The 19,206-nt window shown below is 47.5% G+C and overlaps 3 protein-coding genes across 3 annotated transcripts; 2 read left to right on the top strand and 1 right to left on the bottom strand.

Annotated features, from left to right (window-relative positions):
* The first annotated feature begins 990 nt into the window (after positions 1-990).
* LOC34617424 (late histone H2B.L4) lies at positions 991-1,362 on the top strand. Its single transcript, XM_022730797.1, has one exon. The coding sequence runs from the start codon at positions 991-993 to the stop codon at positions 1,360-1,362; it is 372 nt and encodes a 123-aa protein (XP_022587553.1).
* Positions 1,363-2,499: 1,137 nt separating this feature from the next.
* LOC34617423 (protein mago nashi homolog) lies at positions 2,500-4,976 on the bottom strand. Its single transcript, XM_026335844.1, has 6 exons — positions 4,942-4,976; positions 4,460-4,578; positions 4,251-4,314; positions 4,071-4,158; positions 3,475-3,600; positions 2,500-2,763 (listed from the first exon to the last, which is right to left on the bottom strand). Exons 1-6 carry the CDS (start codon positions 4,974-4,976, stop codon positions 2,500-2,502), a joined length of 696 nt encoding a protein of 231 aa, XP_026191629.1.
* A 7,472-nt stretch (positions 4,977-12,448) lies between these two features.
* On the top strand, positions 12,449-18,587 carry LOC34617422. Its single transcript, XM_026335843.1, has 23 exons — positions 12,449-12,782; positions 12,984-13,150; positions 13,213-13,318; positions 13,394-13,502; positions 13,556-14,008; positions 14,073-14,419; positions 14,473-14,730; positions 14,789-14,943; positions 15,016-15,136; positions 15,210-15,353; positions 15,419-16,011; positions 16,070-16,129; positions 16,190-16,300; positions 16,359-16,470; positions 16,531-16,739; positions 16,838-17,200; positions 17,267-17,383; positions 17,442-17,468; positions 17,527-17,608; positions 17,765-18,010; positions 18,069-18,139; positions 18,209-18,333; positions 18,392-18,587. The coding sequence occupies exons 1-23, from the start codon at positions 12,449-12,451 to the stop codon at positions 18,585-18,587; spliced, it is 4,506 nt and encodes a 1,501-aa protein (XP_026191628.1).
* The last annotated feature ends 619 nt before the right edge of the window (positions 18,588-19,206 follow it).

Genomic DNA, 19,206 nt, shown 5'->3' with positions numbered 1-19,206 from the left:
CTTTCCCCTCTCCTAGATAGTTAATTAAGGAAAAGTTGACTAGTGAAGTCTTGCAGGACACGAACTGCGCCGTATACTTGCAAGTAACTTGATTATGCGGGGACTGTGGATCCGTTTGGCGTGAATTTGGGTGTTAACCGGGATATTGTGCCATGAAAACTTTCGCGTCGGAATGCTTATGCCTCAATAAATTTATGGCCGTTGTTTCAAATGACTTTGGACCCCTTGCATGAAATCACAAACCCCAATTTGAAGGGAAAACCACCAAGATGTGCTAGGTGAACTTCCTCAGGCTGAGGCACACTGCGAAAATAATGAAGGCTTTGTAATATCATTCCCTGTTTGTCTGCTCCTCGGACGCTTCGGCATGTGCATGCCTAAAACTATGGTTGAATTCAGCCCTCTGCATGCTTCACTGCGCTACCGCTGCGAGTTCCATGTGGCTCTGTTGCACGAACTCTAGAGGGGAGGGAGCAACACCAGGTTACTGAGCCACCTAGCGGCAGGACAGCAATAAAACCAAGACGACTGAGCAAAGCACGAGTTCTCGTTTCTTGCTAATAGAAAAGACAGGGGAAACGGTGGAGGCATTATCACAAAAAGGGCCCAGGCAGCTCAAACTCTCACCCTCGGCAGCTTCTCTCATCACCCACCCCCGGTTCAAGCCCCCTCCCTCCCCTGTGCAGCATTTGTTTTTGTTTGTTCCTGTCTCTGCTTCCTCTAATTCCCTTCCGTTCAGTACTCAGGGTCCATCTCTTCGTATTTTTGCCGACTCTTTCCTCTCCTTTGAATTGCAGTGCGTTTCCTCCCCGAAAACTGGCCCCTGTTGAAGTGGTTGCCGCATGGTGTATGTGGTGAGGTGTATCTTCAGCTGGTGGCTGTGTTTTGTAGAGTGCTTCTTTCTGCGTATTTTAAGGATTCTAGTTTATGTTTTTTGCCGCTTTGTGACGAACAGCTACAACTTTTATGCGTTAATCCTCAGGTCTGAAGATGTCGGGAAAAGGGCCCGCCCAGAAGTCTCAGGCGGCGAAGAAAACCGCGGGAAAGTCCCTGGGCCCTCGTTACCGCAGGAGGAAGAGAACCGAATCTTTTGCACTCTACATTTACAAAGTACTGAAGCAGGTGCATCCGGAGACTGGCGTATCCAAGAAAAGCATGAGTATCATGAACTCGTTCATTAATGACATTTTCGACCGCTTGGCAGACGAGGCCGTAAGGCTAATCCGGTATAACAAAAAGCGGACGCTTTCCTCTCGGGAAATCCAGACGGCAGTCAGGCTGCTACTCCCTGGGGAGCTGAGCAAGCACGCTGTTTCTGAAGGAACCAAGGCTGTATCTAAGTACACCACCTCGGGCGCATGACGAGATGATCGCGAGTGACGGCGCGGAGAGCAATCTGCGCTGCAATATGTATCAGCCTGAACAGCGTATGGTAGAGTCTATGGCCTCCTTTCGGGTTATTCCTTTATTAGTTTCCCAATGGAGTAGCAATCGTGTTTTGGGTGGTAAGCCCCCTGCCTACTCTTTTCCGTTGCAGTCTTGAACGGGCCAAATACCACCTAACAACAGTATTCCCTTTCTCTCCTTGCGGTTTCTTGTTTGCTAGTACTGCATCGTTTACGAACGGGGGCGGTGGTTACAGGGCTGCATGCTTTCGTGGACATATGTGGATCCTCGGGGGAAGAGAACAGCCAAACACGGGCACCGAGCTACGCGTCGACTCAGACAGCTCGGTCGCCGCTGCCGCTCGCTGTGTCTTCTCCTGTTCTATATTCCCCATCGTATTTCGCGGTAGTATGCCGCCTGCCAACTGGGTGCTTGCTTCTCTTCATTTGCAGTGAAGGAAGAAGAGACACAGACGTGAGGACTAATAGTGGGAAAGGGGATATTTTTCTTGATTTGCCGTATAAGCACTTCCACAAGCTATTTGTAATTAGCTTTCACTGGGTAATGGTAATAACGGCTGCGTAATCTGCGTTGTTTCCAACCCAACCGTTTTCTGAAGACAGTTGGCAGACAACCGCATGTAGGCAATCACAAGGTTTTGCAGTAGGCGGTCTTCTGGGAGCTTCAGGGCAGTGGTGAAATCCAGTTTAGAGTTTGGCAGTATTAGATATGCTCCGCACTATGGTTATCGCGGGACGAGTTGAACACGTGTGCCAGAAGACGAATAAGGGGGAGATCCTTGTCGGGCTTGGGCTACTTGAAATGCGCTTGATTTGACTTTTCCTTCCTGATTTCCATTGGAGGTATTTCTCGCACGTCGAAACCTGATGTTTAAGCGCGTCCTCAATAGTATATTCGCACCGTGTGCGCCAAGCAGCCGGACATGTTTGCACCACTCTGGATGGCAGTAGTAGACTGCGTAGATGTCAGCGTAGTGGGTAATGGAAGAGCATTTCGTTCATCATCTCTCCTTGATCTTGTCCCTCTGAAGTGGACCGTGTAGGCTGACCTATAGGGGCTTTGAGCTAGTAATAACCGCGCTCGAAAAATTTTTCAATTGCAATTTCGTAGTGCAGCTCTCTGGAGAAGCCGGATATGACACTTGCGCAAACTTCTAGCTTTCGACCCCTTTGAATCGCTCGGTTTGCGGTCGTGCCTAAATCGTGGCATAAGCACGGCACCTCTCCTTGGTAGATTCGATTGGACGAACTGACTGCCACCAGCAGTCGCAGGCAGACAGTCCATGCGTGTCGACAGGTAGTGAGCGACGCGCGCTTGAATAGCAATGCACGCGCTCGTTTCTACTTGTTTGCAGTACTCCCGTTACAAAGCAGATTCTCAAGGCCTTGAACACTATTACTTTCGTACTTCCTCTTCGACTTAGAGGTATAGATATTGTGGACTTGCGGATAAATGCTTCGGAGAGAAAGATTCGTGAAGTTTCGTTCATTTTGCCCTTCCAAAGGAACAAGCGGCATTTATCGAATAAGAATTTCCCCAGGAAAGGCGCTTGCCCCAGCACTACAGATGTACAACAGTAACCGATAAATGAGGAGTCAACGCAGCAAAGAACAACTGCATTAAATGAGAATCTTCAGACAGGTTTAATCTGAAGCGAACGAAGGCACACACAAACAAGCCATAAAGAAAGTATCCAATACGGTAAACTTACTTTCATGATGACTAGCACGACACAAGCGAGAGCCACAGTGAGCTCAAGTTGTCAAGCCCAAACAGACCCGTAAATATATATATGAAAGGGGCATAAGCAGAAACAAACAATACGAAGGGTCAGGAAACAGGGGAGGGAAGATGCGTAGAGAGCAGATAACGCGCAAATAATACATCTGAACATGGCCAGTAGCTAGCACGAGCAAGACTCATCCAATACACGCCAAACCATGAAGGGAGTTACATAAACAGCTGCAGCACCACAAAGAGCTAGGCACTTACACATGGCACTACATAAATATATAAAGACACCATCATGATTAGAAGAGCGCCCCCAAACAAAGCGCATGAGCTTACCCTGAAGTGTAACGCGATAAGCGAGTAAACAAAGCACTTAAGATCCTGCACCAGATAGTAGAAAACCCTTAATCCATCCTGATCCTTGCAACGTTGCACGTCCGCCATTGATCCTATCTTCGAAGTCTGCAGGGAAAACGGCAGAATACAAATGGAGAACGGCACCAATACATTGCCCAACGCTCCAGCGCCCTTCTTCCGAATAAAAACACCACCAGCATCCCCTTGTGTCTAACTGCCTGCTGCATGTGACGGCATGTTATCCCAACGCTAATAGACAAAAACAACAGACAAGGACACAAAGGAGATGTAGCAGCAGCTCCGTTCAAACATATCTAGTTGATTTGCTAGCTCCGGCTACACGAGTTTAGCCCTACGTCGCACTGCAACAAAACCCCCCCTAAATTTGTCCGCAGTGTGGCTTGGAGTTACAAAAAAGAGCTCAGGAAATAGCACGCAAAGTAAGAAGGCAGCACAACAATCCACGTGTATGGCCGCTCCTGTCTAGACACACATACGGAAAGCAACCGTGAAAGAGCCACCAAATGTGCCGCTTCTAAGAGAGATCAAGGGATCAAGGCTTCACGTCCGCTTACGGTGAAGGAAATATGGTCTTTTCCTAAAATAATCTCCAGCTCCTGACGGCCTACGCGGTCTGGTGCTGGCCAATTGTTATCGTCCTCCCTGAAACGTAAGTGTGCAGACACCACAAGAGCCTCTGAACCCCCAAGCCTCAAGTGATGTGGCCGGAATGAACAGACGTGTAACAAGCTCACCTCAGTATTTCAGCCTCTTCTATGATGCGTCTGAGCTCCTTAATGACCGCCTGGCTGACGTATGCTGCGAAGCAACGCAATTCAAAAGTACGAGTAATCTCCACAGCGATTTCCGCACGGAAAGGATGCGTTCACACCTCCATGAGACGCATCAGCCTATGGGTTCCGCAAACCGCAAACAAGAGTAACAAGAGGTAAGTGGCACGGACCTTCTTTCCTAATCATTGTGTCATTCTTGTAGTTGGAATTGTTCGCGTATCGCATTCTGCCCTCCCCCAGAAACTCGAATTCTAAAAATTCATGTCCGAACTTCCCCTTGTGTCCGGTGCTGTGAGAAAATTAAAAACGCACAACTACAGGACATGCGGCTTCAATAGGTAAACACCCTCTGTTAGTCGAGCTTATGCATGCGCAGATAAATGAAGAAACATGGTTCATGGCAGTGCCACGCACCCCGTTGAATTGCATCTACCTGTCGTGCGAGGACACCTGGGGTTACGAATGAAAGCAAAAAGGTTAATCTGCATTACTTCCAAGTTGAAAGGTTCACGAGGACCACACACTGCGAAGTGCGGATGAAAAACGCTGCAACTGTGTTGCCCAAATGCGCCCATTCCGTGTCGTGAGGGCCGGAGTGCGCAGGCTGCGGGCTTGATGTGCTCATATATACATGAACACCAAGTAGACTTACTAGTACCGCAAATAAAAATCGTCGTCTTCTCCCATTCTGTAGGGCGTTCTGGAGCTTCGGAACTCGCCGGTTGTTCTGGGAAAATACAACGAACACTGGGGGAGCACCTTTTATACTATGCAATTGGCCTGGTTGCAGAGATGCTTACTACCTGACTGTAGAGAAGGCTTCTGATTTCTAAGGATGCAATAAGAAGAGAGCAGTGCATATATACTGCACAAAGCGCACAACTAAAGCCCGAAAACAGCAGTGTATGTGCACGGCTCACTCCTCGAACTGTTATAAACGATGGAGGCACCCTAAGACCACCGGCAACAAGCTCCTAAAGATCCTAAGATTATCGCAAGCACGGTAAAATCTGGTGGAAGCCCGCTTAACAGGCAAGTGCTGATCCTTGCAGCTGCATGCATCGCTTTGGGGCTGGCTCCACGCAGGCATTCGATTACCTGTAATGCAAACGTTTTCCCCAGGAGGAAAAGGCGACATTGTCTCGTCGGCATTCAGCCTGGTGCTCACCATTTCTAGGATGGTGTTTTAGTGTAATCACCCACAAAACTCCAGTTTTAAGCGCACTACTAGACGTATCGTGCGCTTGAGAGGCAACCTGGACGAAGGAGCGTTAGTACAAACAGAACTTTGAGTTCCCCAAGAAGGTATCTCAAACTCAAGAGCAGCGTAAATACTCGGGTGCTTCAGCTTGCTTGGGAATGTTGGCCCATGCCACTCCGCTATCAGCCGCCCCCAAGAGGGAGCCATAATGCCTGCACAGTGCTACTGTGACAGGCCAGGATCCACGTTGGCACCTTCTACTAAACTATTGATACTTGATAAAGATTTTGTCAAGCAGTGACTGTTTACTTTGGTTGTTCGTATTTGAGGCTTGTTGCAAAGTAGAGTGAGCTCGACAGTAAGAGAGAAGACGTTGTGTGCTTGAGCGGTGGGGTGCAGTCTGCAACTAGGTACAAATGATCGGAGCGTTTAGCGGGTGCGGCAACGTACACCTTGGTGCCTTCTCTCCTCTTATGAAAGGCTTGTGTGGGGTGAGGGTGGGTAGTGGGTGTAGGAACGCTTTTCAAATAACATGCATTTGGAGCGGGCTAAGCTACAAGTAAACACTTTTTGATGCATTTGTTATATTAATTAAGAACTCAATAGAAGTTGACCAATTTGCTTGTCTGTTCAGACACCTTATTTATTGCAGAGTCCTGTTAGCAAGAAGTAATGTTGTGTGCTTGTGCCCTAAAGGCTGTGTGCAACTAACTGTGGATGCTTGGGGTTCTAGAAGGTCACAGCTACGAACACTTTAGTTGTGCATCTTCCCTCATGTCTAAACTCTGAGCTGCACTGGCAGAGAAAGGCAGAAAATTCTTTTGAGGAACATTTGTCACTTTCGACAAAGTTAGCATTATTTTTTCAGTGATTTGTTTGTATCAAAAGACCTCAGATGGAGCACTGTAATTTGTAGCACCTCGTGGTTCGACGCAGCTGTTCCCTGTTCTTTCACTGGCTATGATGCAGGGAATGTAGGGTTTTCCACAAAGATGTCTGTTTTTAACCAAGTTTTGACAATTCAGTAGTTTGATTCTTTTAGGCAACAGGTAAAGGGTGGAAATTCCTGTGATGGTGGTAGATGACGGCGGCACAGCGCAAATTGGGATGGGAGGGTCCAGGCTGCAGGGTGATAACTGAACGCAGTAGATTTACAGCTGGTAGAAATGCATGATTTGTTAGCTCCTTAGAATCTTTATAACTGCGTCGATGAGCCTATGCCAGCCAGGAAGGTATGACTGCCTTAAGGAGGTATAAGTACACGAAGTTTTCAGGAGCCTGCTAGGGATGCACCTTGCTTTGCTGCCTTCACATGAGGAGAAGAGATTGCTCCTGCCCGAATGCTAACTGAAGAAAGAGGCACTTCGATAGTGGTTTTATTCACGTTACGAATGTCGTGTGCCTGCAGAGACTATTGCTATTCACGGCTCCCCACAAGCGCTGACTCGTCGGTTCATGCCAATTTCAGTGCAACGAGGAATAGAAAAGATTGAGAAAATTGATGCACGAGGATTTATCTTTATCTGGGTATATGTAAATATGTATGAAACTTTGGTTAGCAGAAGTCGCAGTGTAGACGGGCTGCTAACATTGATTTATCTCCGGTCAACCCGAAGCGTCAGGCCAGATGGTCTCAGGGTAAGCAGCAACTTAGACGGTAAGCAATCGAGAGGTGGGACATGAACAGATAGTAGACTAGCCGAAACTTCAGGTGCAAAGGAGTGCAGTCCCTGCATCTTTAGTTAGAAAGAAGGATATAAGTTTAAATCTAAAAGCTATGGACACCGCGGCTGTGCCAATTGGCATAAGCTTGCAGGCAAAGGTAGGATGGAAGAGAAATCCACAAGGAGACCACGCTCTCAGGCAACCCCACACACCCACCCCGAGAGCGCACCTGCTTGTATTGTGGAGCAGATCACGTAGTCCGGCGCTGCAAGCACAGCTAAAGAACCAAAAATCTAAAAGCCGAGAGTGGGCTGATTGGGATCAGGCTTTTTGGCAAACAAAGAAGGCGAAGCAGGAAAATAGAAACCCCCCAGGCAGGTGCAAAGCCGTTAAGGGGTTTACAGATGATTCAGCCGTCTTCGCAAGCTCACCACAGGTCAAATAATCGCTGACACAAATTTACCAGAGTGGTAGAAAATCGCCAGATTTACTTGGCAGTTGAGATGAAGTGGAGCTCCTATCCGAGAAGACGACACAGAGGTGCACCCTCTTACTAGTTAGCATGGTACCCAGGGCTCTTATTTGTTCAGAGGCAGCATGGCGCAAGGATTGGTACGGCTAGGGCAGGCACGACGGCTTGATGCAGCTCCAAATCGGAATCAGGTCCTATCAGCATGGTCAGTAGCTTCTACCTTTGACGCGTACATGAAGACATATTCTTAGGTATGCCATGGGTGACCCAATGAAAGACGCACATGAGGCCAGAGATAAGCGCTCTGAAGGATAGTGTACCAGACATTGTTGAGAGTAAGCGTGATATATTGGACATAGTCGGTGCCTGAACAACGTGAGGCAAACCCTTCATGCGAACTGCCAAACAGAGCAGTGAGGCATGGCGGTTGTGGAGATGCGCTTTTCATCTTACTGGCTCTCAAAACGATTCCTTATTAGATGATTCTATCTAACGTTTAGCTGAAGGACAGGAGGAATGGGCTAATATGAAAGGGGAGTGTGCTGATGTGGTGAATAATGACGAGCTGCCAGCAGGCTGGCCATTGCTGTTCATGCTGCTCACCCTAATGGGCTGATTGCCTAGTTAACCCCAAGCTAGGCTAGAGGTATCAAAGATATCAGTACATGAATAGGATTGCAAGGCAAGAGAAAGGCCTGTTGAGGATAGGCAAAAGTGAAATTGGCTAGCGCTCTTCGACCCACCCCAGTGTTGCAGCCGGAAAACGACGGAAGATGGTGAATGTGCTTGAACATAAGGCCCCTAAACAAGAGTATTTAAGCCGAAGCTTTAAATGACACCTGTTCGTGAATCATTTGACAAATTATCATGGTCAGTTCGACATTAGACTCAAGACTTTCTTTAAATTCCATTCCACCCAAGTGATAGGCAAAAATGTTGTTTTAGACCTGCATTCGCAAGATCGACTATACCTGCATGCCGTTTGGAGCTGCTCATCTCCTAGCCAAGCTGTAGCGGCTGGTTGATCGGGATTTGTACGAGCCAATTATGGAGAGCTACAAGGATATTTCTAGACGACGTAGTAGCTCTCAGCCGAAACGTTGAATAGAATCCACAGCACGTACGGCGCGCGCTTCAGATGTTGTGTAACATGCAGCGTCATGTGAATATGTGCGCAAGTATTCGTCTTCGTAAGAGCAATATTTGTGATGGCCTACTATGGTCAGAAAACAGCGGGGCCTCCGTCGTTTGTACCTCCCGACCTCGCTATAGAGTGCCGATTCGTGCAAATCGCACGGAGGTCTTCTTTTGAGCCAAGGGGAAATTCGCGGCACACATAAAAGGCTCTCACGTCATCTTGATGGAGTGGGATGCGTCCCGCGTAAGAGGTGTTGCACTGCGATGCCCAGACAACTTACGTTGAGCAATATTTATAAACCCGGCCCATTGCAAACCTTCCACTTGTTAGATTCTTTGGTTTTTCTGGCTATGGACTTTCTTACTTGGCTCACGTCGTTGAACGGTAAGCATAGCATCTGTGCTAATGTCGACCGACTCGACAAAAATGCTCTTTTTATCCCCTGCTTCAGCTCTGTCGCGGCTAATAAACTCGCCCAAAATCTTCTTAAAGCATTTCTGGAAGCGTCATGAATTGTTCAGGAGTGTTAATACAAATAGGGATCCAAAGTTTGTTGATGCATTCTGGCGTGCCTCTTGACCCATTTACACATTGACCACAATAGGACCACTTGAACCACCCTGAGGGGAGACGCAGCTCACCATCCCCACTATTTTACAGTATCTACAACTCTACATTCACGCAAATCTAATGGTCTGGCTCGATGTTTTCCCTTCCACTGAGTGGGTTTGTGCAGCACATTCGTCTGCTCATTGCCCTCCCGCAGCCCCAGTCTCCAGCGAGGAGCCCCTATTCGGCCCTGGTGTGGACCTATTTGTTCAAATTTAGCATCTAACCCAAGCCGAAAGGCTACTAAGAGAACAGGTAGCCAACGCTTGCTGAAGTAGGCTAAAAGATAAAGGCAGACAAGTGCGTATTTGCAGTAAAGTTCCGGTCGGTTCCGTGTTTCTAGCCTACAGGTGGTTCCGAACTATCAAAATTGGCTTCCCACAGTAAATTCAAGGCTACACAAGTTATATCCGGACTAGCCAACCAGGTCAGTGGCCCTTGTGAAGACGAAGCGTCACAAGGAGCCGTGGAAGTGCTGAATTCTAGGACTCCGAATAGTCGAGAACGCGCTGAACAGTAGCCTCTAGTTGCATTTGCTGGGGACCGCGAGTTTCAGCGGCTAACGGAAACGTAGTTGCGAGTTTTGTTACCTACAACAGAATTAACACCTTTGCTCGGCTAACAATTTTAGTAGCCATGAAAGTTATTCCTCGCGCTCCTTTCCCAGCGCATGCTCTGCCTGAACTAGCTACCACTCTCGGTCGGAACCTCCTTGAAAGGATGTCGGTAATCATTGCCCGAATTTTCTCTTTACCCAGCTATATGCTCAGACACTCTCTCAGATGGTGTTTTTAAAATTGCTTTCGTGCATCTTTTGATTTAACATGTTCGACTTCATTGCATGCGCCGGCTGCATTCTCACGCGGAGATTTCTTCCCGAAGCGCGAAGGCACTGCTAAAATTCTCTACATTCTGATTTCTTTTACAGATGCTTTTTGTCTTCTATATTCTGGGAACAGGCGCCACACACATTACAACACTCTAACGCTAGAAAGCCATATGCGGCTTCACGGTCGTGTTGAATCGGCCTCTCATGTGTTGCTAACGTCTGTGAGTGTGTGTGTGTGTGTGCGTCTGTGTGTGTGTCCTTCTTTCGGTATATATCACTCAAGCGGTTGATGCACACATGTAAATTTCTTACTTTTTTTGCTTTGCTGCCTGCCTACGGAGTGGCGATGGAGGAAAAACTCTCTTGGTGTCCTGCATTCGGTTGGTCTTGACGTACAAATACGGAGCTCTTAGGCTTGTACTTCAAAATTTGGGGAAAAGATACAGCGGGGTAGGTGGTCTACACCTGAACACTTTCTACTATACTAGCTGTATTTTATGAAGGATCAGTACCGAATTCACTTATTTGTCCTATGTCAGGGACGTAATTTATCACAGGTTGTATGCATGTGTCGTATGTGCAATTAGCAGTGGATGCTCGGAGCGCTAGGCAAGTGCAGCTACGCCCGTGAATCCTGGCTGCCCTCCCCTCATGTAGGAACTATAAGGCCCACGGGAAAGGAGACATAGGTTTTTCTTGAGCAACACTAAAAAACCTATAATTTTGCATTGAATCTGAAATCACGTGCTTGCGTACGACAACCATACATGGAGCGTTGTGCTAAAGAGCTGCCTACTAATTTCGTTCAGGGTTTATTGTTTTTTATGTTTTCAAGACATGAAACGGAGAATTACAGCTGCGAAGTAACCGAACCTTATCCCCATTTTCCTGATGTTCAAGGAGAGCACTCTGGATCTGCTCAATATGTTGGGTCCTGGTCTTTTATTGCCGCGGGGCACATATAAAAGCCAAAGTAATAGTTCCGCATCGCAAGTCAATGACGGGATTAAACATTGTATTCTCAGTCCACAAGATTCTCAAAGCATAATACAGCGGGTCGTTGAGAGGTACCTGCGGCCTTTGAATGCGTCCGGCAACTCATGTAGCAACTTCGCGTAGAGATACAACCCCACGTCTCTCAGTGTGTGGCTGACCGACGACCCACCAGCAGAAATATACGGACAAGTGCCGCATAAGCAGAATAGGCTGTCCTACGCATCATGCTAGGCTATGCCAAGCATACACCCGATTCTTCACCGGTTTCTTTCTTCGGCCCCCTACCACTAGCTTATCAAGGAAAGCAAAGTAAAGCACGCATTCTTGTGCGCTCCCATTTATCTTTCAAAGCACTCTTGATACAGAGAGAAACTATATTCTGGAGCTCTTAACGCCATACTACGGAATACTGGAAAATTGCTTCACGCACGCCACGTTCCCATGATGTGCTGGTAAACACATCCATAGTCTCTTATTAATATGAATTTTTTCCGGAAATTTCAGACGAAATGTCATATAAAAATGTTCGTTTGCATGCTCATGGACAAGACGATTTTTCAATTGAGACAGGAAATGCTGTACCAAGTTCAATAGAACCCGCGAGGGTCTTTTCAGATGAACCCAAAAAAATTTTCAATCGAACCCTCTGGCATCCCCTGCTTGAAGCCAGTAGTGGATTGTGGAATCATACAGCTCTTGCAAAGCTTAAAAGGCAAGTAATAGGCTGGATTGAACAAATGCATACCATACGTAGTGCTCTATAAAAGAAAAATCGACAGATGGACGAAACAAGCAAGAAAAGCCGGTGATCCGAATTATACGTATCAATATTCTACAAAGGCAGAGTTTTGCTATGGCATTGGCCAAGTCGAAAGCTATTTTTACTGCAAAAAAGTGGATGTGCTGCGGTTTGTCACTAAGGTCACCCCGGGGGGATGTCATACTTCATCGTCCACCTCTAGATATTTGTAGTTGATCCACCGACTAAAATCCCCAGGGGACAAGTCTGCTTATCAAAAATCAAGCATCCATAAAAATTGGAAACACTTCAAGCATGTTCCACGCAATGAAGTGTTCATGGCTCCAACATATGTGTGCGGAGCTGCACGCAGTCACTGGTGTACCTACAGCTCGACATATCGTAGCCACAGGGCAAAATACGCTATTATGCATTTCGTTTCATCGGAGTGGCTATGAATGGCTCACTGCTTGAGCCCCCTAAAGTTATCAGTATTGAACCACTCATACGATGGGAGTACACCGGCGATGGCTGAAAGCACTTTTATGGGCAGCTGTTGCGTTGCTACAATGTTGGGAACAGCCCTTATTTGCACTGGCTGAGCAGATGGTTGTAAATACCTATATTCGCATCGATTCAGCGCAAGCAACTTCCTTTTTCCCAAGCATTGGGCAGGGAGGACACAGGGAATTCTCCCCAGAGAAAGCGCTCAGCCGTGGATCCGGTTACTGGTGTTCTGAAGGAAACCACGGAAAACAAGATGTCGTTTCATGGACAGGGCGAATCAAAACCCGACGTCTAGTGGAAGGTATAGAAATTAATTGGGCATATGCTCCTGGAAAAGGTACGAGGGGAACATTATTGATCGTTTTCATCATGGGCTGCAAAACACAAAACGCTTACTTTTTTAGTCGCTATCGCCGCAAGCTTCGATGGAAGCGATGCCTTTCAGGAAATAATACCATTTCAAGATGTCAATTCTGCAGGGCGTGAGGGAATTGGATTGTATACTAGGTGTTTCTATAAATCATACCTTTTGGTTCAGCGCAGTTCCACCAAGTTCTCACATTTCCCCACGCCGTATACTTAAAGGCCATTCGTATTATGATGAAGGATCCGCAGAGTCAGTATTTTGGGATTAGCCTAGTGCAGCTACTTGGCGGGGGGTTCCCTGTCCTTCGCATTCAAAGCGGCATTACCAGTCCCCATCAGGTGCGTTGGGGCAATTGTCAATTTGTCATACGTCCTATTTCCCTAAACTGAAAAGCCTTCAGGACTTGTGCGTTCAAAGCGATGAACGAGGAGATATTGTTCTTGATGGCTGTTTGATGTCAACTGCAATCGCAGACGAGCGTGCGCTTTGGCAGTTTACCGAACAAGGTAATAATTCAGCATTGCATAGTCGAACGCAACAATTGGATTCACGCTCGTTCATAGGACAAATCAAAAATCCAGTGCTGGGTGTCTGCATGGTTTTGAAGGACAATAACGTCCAGGACGGGGGCCAAGTTGTGACAGGCGACTGCACAGCAGAATACAACTTCCAAGACGGAAGGAGCGTATGGTACAGATATCAGGCTTGGTAGCATCCATCAGCTTTCTACTCATTGTTTACAGGGAGCTGCAGCCGAATAACCAGCTAAAACTCCTCCGAGGAGGGAACTACTGTCTGTCGCAGACGGGCAGCAAAGCTGGGAGTACAGATGTAGCAAAGGATGCCGAAGTGCGGAGCACTCATTCTCGAGCGGCTGACGACGAGCACGGACCATCTGCGGCCGTTGATGGAAATGCAGACACATTTTGGGCTTCCCCGGAATTTCCGAAAGACGCGGTTCCGGAGTTTGTTCACTTTGATGTGGACCTGGGAGACAAATACAAGCTGAGAACTACAGATATTGACTGGGAGTTTCCTCCCCTAAGCTACACAATTGCACTAAGCAACGATGGCGCAAACTATGTGGATGTGTCCCGAACCGACGTGAATGCGGCATACACAACGATGGATGACATGAAGGCTGTTATCGCTCGGTTCTTGCGGGTTCGGATGGAACGGGCACATCCAATTCTAGGGTAACCCTTGTGCAGAATACAGTAAAACTTGCTACATAGAGATTAAGGCGAATTTCGATTCCAGCGTTTCAAATGACAAGCTTGTCTACGGCATCAAAACACTTTCCGTCTACAGCAATAGGCTTCGTTCCATTGTGGAGCCTTGCTCAAAAGCAAAGGCTTCAAGTGACGCTCGGGACAAGTTCTTTCTTGAATTGGTATCAGAGGTGGATTTGTCTGCCGGTATGGAGCTGCAACGGGCAGGAAAAGCAGCCAATGCTTTGAGCATGTCCATGGCGAAGAGTTTATCCGCAGTAGATGAAATAATGCAACCAGCGAAAACATGCCTGGGAGCGAAGAAAGCAGAAACTATCAAGCTCGCAACAATCGAGACAGAGATTGCGGACACGATGAGTGCTATAGCGCGGTTCGGTAAGACTGCCATCAATGCAGCTACGAAGCAACGTTGTAAGTGCAAGGTACAGATAGCGAGCTACAATCTCCTAGTGGCGACGTGGATTTAAGCAGTCTGCCTGGGTTGACTCAGCAGCATGCGATTGAGGATTGTTACGCGCTGAAAAGCGCATCTAACAAGTCAACATCAGGTTTTTATTGGGTGCTACCGCTCTGTGCGTCCAAGCCGCTGAGGGCCTACTGCGACCTTTCATCTGGTGGTACATATGTCACAATTCCAGACAACGATGGCATAGTGACTGTCCGTGATGCCGTATCTGCATGCAGCAGTAAGTACGGTTCGATCGAAATAAGCGAACGCCTGTCAACAGCGAAATGGAAGTGCAGAATTGGGACTTGAGCCTGTCCACTTGAAGAGTAATCGGCAAATCGAAGCGCTGCAGCGAATGTTAGATATTATGGAAATGGATCTAACAAATCCAGTGCCAGTTGCAGTGAACAATGGGGCGAACGTTTTCTACTCTCTCGATTTCAAGAAAGATGTAGGCCAAATATGCACATTCTTCTAGCCGCACAAGTCCTCAAAAACCGTAATGTGGATGCACGAAAAACAGGTCACTGAATTTATTGTGGAAGCACAAAAAAATGGAGGACTCATCGGAAACACTGTTGGAATATCGCCGACAGGATTGATATTCTTTGACGCTTCAAACACCGACATGTCCACAATCATCTGTCAGTGCAATTTGCATCTCATGGGAAGCAGCATGCACGTGTCTCAAATCGACCACACTTGAATGGCGTTCAGGCTCAACAAACACCGATGCATGGAATCCACCGCAGTCCTACACTGATGTGACATGCACTACTGCAGTCCAAGGAAATGCGTTATTTGATGGACCGCAGGGTAGCACATTCTTTATTAGGTGTCCAGAAGGTTGCATTCACTACGGTAGGCTAGATCGCCTAACGGACTCTCATGTGTCTGGCGCTTCAATGCAAATCCTCTTGAATTAGTTGACGAGGCAAAACTGGTTGGGGGAGAAACCGGCGTGTACACTGATGATAGTTCAATTTGCATTGCAGCGATTCATTCAGGACTGCTCAGCAGAGGGGGAGATGTTGCAATTAGAATCGTAGCAGCTCCGCATGAATTTGAGGGCAGCGAAAAGAACGGCGTTGTCTCTAGCAGCTTGCTTGGTGTGCAGCGGGAAAGAGCTTTCACGCTGGAGTCAGCTGCGCGGCAGTGTCCAACAGAAAAAAGCCCTTCCACAAGTTTCCTAGAATTGCATGCATCGCCCCTAGAGGCTGCGGCACCAACATCAGCTGCACCGCAGCATCTCCCTAACTCACCAACAGCAGCACCAAACACGACAGGCACCAATATCGGAATCGCGAGTAGCGCTTTGCCCACTGCTGGTCCTTCTGCAGCAGCCGCTGCTCCTACAACTGCGCAAAGTGGACCTAGCCCACCGCACCCTCCAGGAGCGAGCGAAGAGCTCAACGAAGCTACAACATTGGCCGTAAACCAGCTATCTACAATATTGTCACAGCAGCTAGGGGGATTCGACAGTGAGGTAATGGACCATGTGCGCCTCTCAGCTACCAAGGTATGTGGGTGTCTCATGGTCTACAAAGCAAACAACTCCTACAGAAAGGCAATGGCAGGCGATATCAGGGACGAGGGCTACTCTCAAGCCTGCTGAACTTGTGGAAACACGGCTAGAGGTTTGTTGTTTAATCCGCGTCGAAGTGTTTCCTTCGCCGTAACAATGGAGTTTGTTACAGCTTACATCGAAAGGAACTTTGACACAAATTGAGCATCTGGAAGAGCACTTGAAAAATTTATCAGGAAAGATCTCTCAGGCGCTAGAAAAGAGTACAAAAGAAGTAAAAGAAGTACGGTCTTTCCTATCAATACAACGTTTCGGGAGCTGCTAGCAGAAGCGCTGTTCAGGCTCTCCAAAAGCGAGCAGAGCAGTCTGCCGCAGATGAATGGAACATAGACATTGTAAAAAATGCAGAAAAATCTGATGTGTTCCACACATTTGAATCCAAACTGGCAGTTGGTAAGCAGTATCGTCTCTGGTGCACATCCTTCGCAAGCTACTCCTAGTGCTTGGCCGTAGGGAATAGCAAGTGGAAGATTGGTCCCCCACCTGCAGGAAAACGAGAGAACCACCACAGTTTATGCCAGTTGTCTGCTGTCTCTCCAACCATCCCCGGCAGCACTGGCACAGGGACGTACGCGATTTTGAAGGACAAGAATTACTATGACTTCGTGCTTTCGGGAGATATACTTGTATCTGGTTCGGGGTCGGTGGGCATTGCCTTTCGCGTGAGAGACAGCAGAAACATGTTTCTCTTTGAAATGAGACAAGTAAGCCGAAATTTTATCATCGTCGCGACAAACGTTTTGCGAGTCGGCTCTAGCAGCAAGCGAATGGCGGAACCAAGCGGCTATTGCGAGTTGTGAACGGCGTTCCAACAGAAGCGGCAAGGATCGATGATGGCGGCTTTGTTGAAGGACAGTGGTATCACGTAGAGATTATTGCCCAGCTGCAAAGAATTCAGATACGCGTTTCTGAGGTTTCGGAGGAGGCGTCTGTTGAAGCACCAGAGACAGACATTGACCTTCTAGATGGTTCCTTTATGTCGGGTTCTGTCGGCTTTTACACAAGCACAGTAAACTCGGCGTGTTTTGATAGGCTTAGCATTAAGCCGTTGCCCTGTATTGGTGGCAACGACAAACCCTTGTTGCCACCGTATCCGCCTCAATGCAGCAATTACAGAGAATCAGTGAGCTGCATTCTGCACTGTACAGCATGTGATATGCGCCACGCCTTTACTTCAAATTTTCGATAGTTCGTGGGACGTATAAGCGATGAGTGGACGGCTTTTGATCCTGAGGCAGCAGACGTTCCGTCTCACTGGAAATACGCAATGGATATTGGAGGAGAGCATGCTACTATTGCCCAGATGGTAGAGCAGCTTTTCTTTTCTCTTAAGCACTATTTATTATCATTTTTTGTTGCTTAAGTCGAATATAGGAGGCATCAAAAATAAGGTAAGGCAAATAACTTCTATTGTTGTTCACGTTTCCCCTTTTACGCCGTGGCTTACAGGCACCCGCAATTCTGGCTCTCGCACGCCATCGTTCATGCGATGAAGGACAATTCTCATTCAAATTCTTCCCACAGTGTGAAGGTAGGGACCCTTTGGACCCAGCAGCCGTATCGCACTGCTCCTGCTTGCGCGTCATGCGCTTCGTAGTTTCGTCGGTACTACCACGCTCTGCCGCAAAACCCTTAGATGCACTAGCCTTTTTTCTCATTTGCTTTTTGCGCACATTACTGCATGCAGGCATTGTGGGAGCCGCATTCAACATCCAGGATAAGGACAATTTTATTTTATTTGAAATGGGCCCTTCATTCGTGCGCCTACGGAAGAAATTCCGAGGTGTATACAGCACCCTGACAAAGTCCAACCTTTGGTCGTTCAAGCCGGGATCCTGGAATACAATCAAAGTGTCGTTCAACAGCAGCCACATTGTCATAAATGCAGGGAATGCCACTGCATTGCCTGTCTTCAGCATCGGACGGACAGATGGTTTGTCATCTCCCAAACACACATTTATCTAGATATCGCTTACTTGCGTACCCACCAGGGTTATCTTCTGGAACTGTCGGGCTTTCCACGTGGAGTTGTGCTGGCGTTGCCTTTTCGTCAATCTCGCTGGTAATACCATCTGCGCTGTCTTTTCCTCCCTCACTAGACTCATGAGCTTCCGTTACCCCCGCTAAACAGCATCCAGCGAACGAAAATGCTGTCGCGCCAGTGGTGCCAGCTCAAGATCTTCCTGCGTTTGAACAAATTACAAGCCTTCCAATTGGGCTGGACAGATGCATAGGACTAGAATCACTGGCCGCCAGGTACTGATACACACGCAGCTGAAAGGAATAAGACATTTTGATGGTCACTGCCTCACAGCCTGAAGGAATGTTCTAGTGGCAACAACAGTGGTGAAAGCGGTTTCTGTGACACCTGCTGTTCTACGGAGTTCGCGAATTCACGAAAAGCGGAAGAGAGCTGCAGAAGACATTGCAAAGAAAAATCAAAAGCAGCAGGAGCCCTCGCCTGTGTAGAACTGGTGAAGATGAAGGAGACTTGCGTTGGCGGTAGGTAACGAAACCACTTCCAAGGCGTGGTGGTTACTACTGATATACGAATACTTCGACAGCCGCAGCGGGAGCAGTATATGCTGACTGCGCCGGAGATATTCGTCCGGACAGATGCATAAGTAAGCTGAATGAATATTCCTTGACTGGTCCGGTTAAACACCGAATACGTCAGATGATGTATGCAAAATGTGTTGCGCAACCTACAAAACGCCCTTGCAAACTTCGTCTAGTGACTGGTAATTGCTACTTCGAATGACCAATATAAAGTGCATTGAATGCCTATATGCCTCTATTTCTAGGGCTTCTGTGGTGCGGGAGTGCCAGGCGGCATGCAACACGCGTAGAAGCCGCTTTGCACAGTTTCTTTTGATATAAACTGGAAAACATTAAATTCTAAGTTGTCTTCAATTACATTAAAGAAGGTGGAAGCATGCAGCTGATGATAATCATCGACAGAAAAGCCCCAAATCAGAAATGAATCAGGGCAATATGCAAAATTTCGTGGTCTTTTACAGGCTAACCAACAAATCAAAGCATGAAAAGATTCATGCAAAAAGCAGCCCTGATCCTATAGCCATATATCTGTGTCATTCTTGTTTACATCTGCTGCATTCCTTTTCATCC

Source organism: Cyclospora cayetanensis, unplaced genomic scaffold, assembly GCF_002999335.1.
Source record: "Cyclospora cayetanensis isolate NF1_C8 unplaced genomic scaffold, CcayRef3 CcayRef3_contig_82, whole genome shotgun sequence".
Lineage (NCBI taxonomy): Eukaryota > Apicomplexa > Conoidasida > Eucoccidiorida > Eimeriidae > Cyclospora > Cyclospora cayetanensis.
The sequence above is the reverse complement of the archived record's forward strand: the minus strand, read 5'-3'. Positions and strand labels throughout refer to the sequence as shown.

Coding starts and splice junctions, on each gene's coding strand:
- LOC34617424 (XM_022730797.1), top strand. CDS start 991: ATGTCGGGAAAAGGGCCCGCCCAGAAGTCTCAGGCGGCGAAGAAAACC.
- LOC34617423 (XM_026335844.1), bottom strand. CDS start 4,976: ATGGGAGAAGACGACGATTTTTATTTGCGGTACTA. Junction 4,315..4,459: donor CACAATGATTAGGAAAGAAG/GTCCGTGCCACT, acceptor GTTGCTTCGCAG/CATACGTCAGCCAGGCGGTC. Junction 2,764..3,474: donor TTATCGCGTTACACTTCAGG/GTAAGCTCATGC, acceptor TTGTAACGGGAG/TACTGCAAACAAGTAGAAAC.
- LOC34617422 (XM_026335843.1), top strand. CDS start 12,449: ATGGGAGTACACCGGCGATGGCTGAAAGCACTTTTATGGGCAGCTGTT. Junction 13,151..13,212: donor GCATTACCAGTCCCCATCAG/GTGCGTTGGGGC, acceptor AAAAGCCTTCAG/GACTTGTGCGTTCAAAGCGA. Junction 13,503..13,555: donor CAAGACGGAAGGAGCGTATG/GTACAGATATCA, acceptor CATTGTTTACAG/GGAGCTGCAGCCGAATAACC.